Consider the following 6,538-nt stretch of genomic DNA (forward strand, 5'->3'; position numbering starts at 1 on the left):
GCCCATCATGGCCATGGGGGCTGCCAGCTTCTTCCGTGCCCATGGCTACCTCCCAGGGGTGGGGCGGGACTGCTGGGCCCCCACCAGGGCCACGGCCACCAACACAAGCTTCTACCGGTGAGGACTGGGGACCCCCTAGGGTGGGTGTGAAATGGGAGGAGTGGGGAAAAGGTGAGGGAAAGGGCAGGGGAGGAGGGGGATGGAGCTGGCGAGCAGCAAGGATGATGCTCACTGAAGGCTACAGCTGGTAGTCTATGCCTCTTGGCTGAGATTCTCCTGGAGCATCTCCCCAGAGATGTCCCAGCATCTCCCTTGCCTTTTCCCATGTTTCTTGGCGACTCAGGAGCCCTGGGGGTCTCAGGGGGTCTATCACAGCTCTGTGGCACCTCAGGGCTGCTTTGGCAGTCTGTGCATCCTCAACCCTGCAGTGGGCCATCATCCTTGGTGCCTCCTTGCTAGAAGAGCTTTCTCCAGCGCCCCTCTGCCCCTTGCGTGGGGGTTAAAGCTGGTCCCCAGCTCTCAGCCCCACATGTCTCCATGGGACCTGTGGCAGCCTGGGTGAAGGTGGAAGAGGAGAAGGAGGAGGGCTGTACAGTGCAGGGCTGCACATCCAAGGACTTACAGGCTCTGTGTCCCACCAGGCACCTTCTCAATGTGACATGGGAGCACAGGGACTTCTCCTTCAATGAAGGTGGCTACCTGGTCAAGCCCACCATGGTGGTGATCACGCTCAACCAGCACCGGCTCTGGGAGATGGTAGGACCCCCAGGCCCCCTGAAATGGGCACATTGCAGGGTGACTGGGCAGGGTGAGCCTGGGGCCTTGCACAGGCTGGGGTCCCACCCTGGGGTGGGTTGTACCATGCAAAACCCAAAAGTACCATGGCTGGTCCCAAAAGTACCCATGGTGCCATGGTGGGGGTTTGCAGCAATGATGAGCACCAAAGCTCTGGCAGGAGTTGACAGTTTTTCCTTGCAATTTGGCTGATAAGTTCAAAAAAAGTCAGAAATGCAGATGCCCACTTCTGGAAAACAGCAGCCAAACACCTAGATCTGAAACAAGATGTATGGAGGGTTTTTTTGTAGTTTGAAAGTATTTTGGGTAAAGTTTGGCCAGATATGTGCTCAGCCGAGTGTGAAGCTCGGGGCTCAGGGGGAAATGCCTCCACAGGTGTGTGGGGAAAGGGATGCTGAGATTCACAAGGAATAAGCCCCAAAGGTGGGAGGATGGATATGGGATCACATGTGACCCCCAGAGCCCCTCACTGGGGTGACCATGTGCTCTCCCGTGGGGGCAGGTGGGCAAGTGGGAGAAAGGCATCATCCACATGAAGTACCCGGTGTGGCCCCGCTATGGCTCCTTCATGCAGCCCGTGGTCGACAACCGCCACCTGACAGTGGCCACCCTGGAGGAGAGACCCTTTGTCATCGTGGAGAACACGGACCCCAGCACGGGGGTCTGCGTGCGCAACACCGTGCCCTGCCGCAAGCAGACCAACTCCTCCCACAGGTGGGCAGGGACGTGGAGCTTGGCAAGTCTGGCCATCACTCCCTTGGCACATGGTGTCCGGGGTGCTCAGAGCATCTCTGTTTGGTCCAACCCATCTTTCCTGGTGTGTTTCCAGTGGTGATGGCCTTGTGGATCCCTACACCAAGCTGTGCTGCAAAGGTTTCTGCATCGACATCCTGAAGAAGCTGGCCAAGGCAGTGAAGTTCTCCTATGACCTCTACCTGGTGACCAATGGCAAACACGGCAAGATCGTCCGTGGGGTCTGGAATGGAATGATTGGTGAGGTAGGGATGGGCATGGCTCAGACCCCGCTTCGACAATCCCTGGAGAGCACCACTCACTCCTGACCTGGGGCTTTCCTGGTGAAGATGGGATTTGTGGTGGGACTGTGGGCAGGGGAGAACTTGGCATGAGCTCCTCCCTGGAGGAGTCATGAGATGAACACTTACAACTGCACCGCAGGTTGTGTCTGTGCCCCTGATCACTTAGGAAGGTAATATTGTTTTTTTAAAAAGGCAGAAATTAAGGCTGGAAATGCTGGAGATGACGAAATGCCTGGGGAAAGTGGTCTGGGTCCCTCTGCTTGCCCCTCTGCCCATCCCAAGTTCACCTGCCCTTTTTCCAGGTGTACTACAAGCGTGCAGACATGGCCATTGGCTCCCTCACCATCAATGAGGAGCGGTCTGAGATTGTGGATTTCTCCGTGCCCTTTGTGGAGACGGGCATCAGCGTCATGGTGGCCCGGAGCAACGGCACCGTGTCCCCCTCCGCTTTCCTGGGTGAGCCCTGTGTCCCCCTGTCTTTCTGCAGCTTCATCCCATGCTTCCTACAAATGCAAATTGGAAATATTGTTCAATTTTAAAAACTTTCAAGGAAAAAAAGCCTAAGTCATAAGGGAAGGAGATTGTGCTGTCAGCTTTGGGTCTTCTTTCTTCCCTGCCTGAATAATCCTTTTATTATGGAGATGGAGGCTGGAGACTAAGGCTGGGCTCAGTGGTTTTCTCCTCTTCATTTTTTGTGTGGAGGAGGGAGGATGGGGACATGGGAGGATTTGCCAGCTTGGAGCTCTGCTTTGGGGACCCATCTCTGCCACCATCACCAGTGCCAGTGGTTAAGCCAAGTGTAGGAAACCACCAGTGCTACAAGTTTTATTTAATGAGTTTTACACCAGCAAAGCTGCAGCCTAGGAAGGGGAGGATGGGCCAATGTCATCGGGAAATTCAGCTTGGGCAGGGCTCTCTGCACTTGGCAAGGGCACAGCATCAATGTCCCAGCTCAGGGAGCACTGGGCTGTTGTGTGGGGAGGGTGCAGGAGGGTGCTGGGGATGCCATGGAACCTCGGACCATCAGCCTGGGCACATTCTCCTCATCCTGTCCCCCCCCCACCACGAAGCCCAGACTCCCATGGAAGCAGGGTCACCTTCACCAGCCCCAGGGACAGATGGAGCATCCTGCCCTGGTTTGGCAGGGCTGGGGTCTGCTGTCCCCATGTCCCTGTGTCTCCTGCCTCTGCGCTAGTGAGCCACAGCCCCATCAGGGGAGGCCTCTCCTCCCTGACAGCGAAGGACGCGCTGATAAATGGACCTCGGTGGCTGCACGTTGACAGCTCGGATGCATCCCCAGTGCTCCTGCTGCTCCATCCAGTGCTCCTGCTGTTCCTTCCCTGATCATCTTGGGCAGGCAGGAGCTCATTGCCTGTCCCCACTCATGGGGGGCTCTCCCCAGGGCTGAGCAGGGCTGGGGGGCTGGTTCTGGTCCTGAGGCAGGCACAGTCCTGTCTCCAGAACCATCATGGGGGACAACCTGTAGTCCCATGGGAAACCCTCCTGCAGTGACCCTGGAGATGGGTAGCATTTTGTAAAGATCTCCCTGTTAGTGAGAACCTGATTCGGTCTAGGCAGGGAAGGATGGCTGCATCCCCTAGCTCTGTAGCAACCCCCTTCCCTCCTGATTCCCTGTGGAGCTGCTTGGCCACGGTGCTGCCAACCTCCAACTCCTCTCCAAGGAGGGGCAATATTCAGATGAGCCCCATCCATTCAGGAGGGCTCCTGGCAGTCCTCAGAGGACCAGGGGATGTCCTTGGAGGCTCACAAAGTTCTACTTGCTTTGCAGAGCCTTATAGCCCAGCCGTGTGGGTCATGATGTTTGTCATGTGCCTCACTGTGGTGGCCATCACTGTCTTCGTGTTCGAGTATTTCAGCCCCGTTGGCTACAACCAGAACCTCACCAGCGGCAAAAGTGAGTTGGGAAGGTGGGAGCTGGGAGAGGGGAACACGTCCCTGGCTGGGCTGACAAATCTCCCCTCTGCTCCCTGTCTCTGCAGGGCCGGGAGGTCCCTCCTTCACCATCGGCAAGTCCGTGTGGTTGCTGTGGGCTCTGGTCTTCAACAACTCAGTCCCCATCGAGAACCCCAAGGGCACCACCAGCAAGATCATGGTGCTCATCTGGGCCTTCTTTGCTGTCATCTTCCTTGCCAGCTACACGGCCAACCTGGCTGCCTTCATGATCCAGGAGCAGTACATTGACACTGTGTCAGGGCTGAGTGACAGGAAGGTGATCATTGGGGTGGGAGCCCTAAAAAATCCCCAAAAAACCCCTTTTTGAAGTTACTGGCAGTGATGTGTGTGGAGCTACACATCACTGCCAGTTGGCTGCGCATGAGTGCATGAATAGAGGGCTGGCTGTGGGGAGGGGACATGCTGGGGACATGGAAAGACATGGGCACCATGTGATGCCACCTTCTGGGGCTCCCCATTGCAGTTCCAGAGGCCACAGGAGCAGTATCCACCCTTCCGCTTTGGCACTGTCCCCAACGGCAGCACCGAGAGGAACATCCGCAGCAACTACCCCGACATGCACACCCACATGGTGAAGTACAACCAGCGCTCTGTGGAGGACGCCCTCACCAGCCTCAAAATGGGGTATGGCTCCCTGAGATGGGGTATGGCTCCCTGAGATGGGGTATGGCCCCCAGATGGGATATGGCTCTCAGAGCTCCCCCAAATGACCCCCATATATAGCACCCCCAAATAACTGTGGCTCCCTGGAATAGGGTACAGGACTTCCCAGATGGAGAAGGGATTTCTCAACTGGGGTACAACCCCCCTGAAGTTAGTTGTGAGCCCCCCAGGCTGGGTACAGCTCTCCCAGACAGGGTATGGCTCTGTGCATCTTCCCTGGATGAAGTACAGGACCCTCAAACATGGCACAACCTGCTGCAGATGGGGTACAGCTTCATACAGCTCTCCTCAAAAGGGATGCAGCTCACCCCAGATGGGGCATGGCTCCCCCAGGTGGTATAGCTCCCCCCAGGATTGGGTACTTCCCCTCCAAGTGTGGTTACAGCACTCCAGGATAGGCCAGGGACCCCAAGAAAACATAGAATCCCCTCCAGATGGGCTACAGCTTTCTGAAAGGGATAGAGCTCCCCAGATAGGCACAGCCCTCCCCCACTAACGGGCTTTCAGAGCCCTCCTCACCCTTCCTCCTGTTGGTGGGCAGGAAGCTGGATGCCTTCATCTACGACGCGGCGGTGCTCAACTACATGGCGGGCAAGGACGAGGGCTGCAAGCTGGTGACCATCGGCAGCGGGAAGGTGTTTGCCACCACGGGCTACGGCATCGCCCTGCAGAAGGACTCGCGCTGGAAGCGGGCCATTGATCTGGCCCTGCTCCAGTTCCTGGGAGATGGTGGGTGTTTGAGTGAGCTCCTCCTTAGCCCTGTCCCCATCCTGCCCCACCCCTGCCCTGCAGATTAACCCAGGGAATGGGGCTTGGTCCTCAAACCCTGTGCAGCCTTCACAGCTGACATCCTCATGGCAGGACGGCATTGAGGGACTTCACCAGCTCCTTTCAGGGGTATGAAATCCTCTGGATGTTGTGTGTGTCATTCCCTCTGGGATTGTAAAATCCTGGAGATGGCTGTGCACAACATTTGAAGGTCCTGAGGAGAAGCCTGGGAAGAGGACAGTGAGCATGGCTGGCTGGCACATGGGTGGGAAACAGAGTCAGGAGAGGACCCTGGAGAAGGATAAGTGACTGGTGGGATACTCAGGCCAATGGCAGCAGCAACATTAAGTGATTCCAGCTCCAGAGGCTCAGGGGTCTCTTTATCCTCCTCCACCCACAGCAGGGTAGAAAGGGGCAGGGATGTGCTTGGGAAGATGATTCCCAGGTGTGGATTTTCAACCCCTGCGCTGTTATGCATGTCCCAGGTGAGACCCAGAAGCTGGAGACAGTTTGGCTATCAGGGATCTGCCAGAATGAGAAGAATGAGGTGATGAGCAGCAAGCTGGACATTGACAACATGGCTGGGGTTTTCTACATGCTGCTGGTGGCCATGGGGCTGAGCCTGCTGGTCTTCGCTTGGGAGCACCTCGTCTACTGGAAGCTGCGTCATTCTGTCCCCAAGTCCCACAAGCTTGACTTCCTCCTGGCCATCAGCAGGGTGAGGGATGCTGACAGGGGCTTTCAAGGTGTCCAAATGTCTTCACATGGTGTCACAGAGATGGACATAGCTTGGTGGGCATTGTCCTTTGGCCTGCATGGGAAGGAGGGGAGATGTTCTTGTTGATATGAGATCTTGGTGACAAAAGCCAGGTTTGAGGAAAGGGCTCAGTCCTGGGAATGACCCCACACCTTTATCAGCAACCCTGGGGAAAAGGGTGATAGAGAACAGTGTCACCCACATTGACAGGTTCTGGGGATCCTGGGGAGGGGGTGTCAGTGCTCTGAAGCTCTCTCAGACTCAGCAGCATTAATTCAGCTCAGCAGGGTGAGCTCAGGGGGGCAGGACTCCACTGACCTTGCTGATGATGGGGGGGGTCCCCATTTCTCCCCACAGGGCATCTACAGCTGCTTCAATGGGGTGCAGACCCTGTCGAGCCCCGGGCGGGCGCCCACACCCGATGTCACTGCCAACTCAGCCCAGGCCAATGTGCTGAAAATGCTGCAGGCGGCCAAAGAGATGGTGACAACGGCCAGCGTGGGCGGCTCACTGGAGCAGGCCAGCAGCACCATTGAGGACTGGA

At 56.8% G+C, this 6,538-nt stretch overlaps 1 protein-coding gene across 1 annotated transcript in view; it reads left to right on the forward strand.

Moving 5' to 3' along the window:
- The window catches only part of GRIN2C (glutamate ionotropic receptor NMDA type subunit 2C), a 12,484-nt gene that overhangs the window by 2,819 nt on the left and 3,127 nt on the right, over positions 1-6,538 (forward strand). The window contains 10 exon segments of the mRNA XM_031059927.1: positions 642-756; positions 1,298-1,509; positions 1,625-1,793; positions 2,135-2,288; positions 3,622-3,747; positions 3,833-4,062; positions 4,270-4,430; positions 5,011-5,198; positions 5,723-5,955; positions 6,352-6,538. The exon segment at positions 6,352-6,538 is cut by the window's right edge and continues 100 nt beyond it. Of these exon segments, the coding sequence (XP_030915787.1) occupies positions 642-756; positions 1,298-1,509; positions 1,625-1,793; positions 2,135-2,288; positions 3,622-3,747; positions 3,833-4,062; positions 4,270-4,430; positions 5,011-5,198; positions 5,723-5,955; positions 6,352-6,538 (1,775 nt within the window).

The sequence above is a fragment of the Geospiza fortis genome, unplaced genomic scaffold (genome assembly GCF_000277835.1).
Source record: "Geospiza fortis unplaced genomic scaffold, GeoFor_1.0 scaffold244, whole genome shotgun sequence".
In the NCBI taxonomy this organism is placed as follows: domain Eukaryota; kingdom Metazoa; phylum Chordata; class Aves; order Passeriformes; family Thraupidae; genus Geospiza; species Geospiza fortis.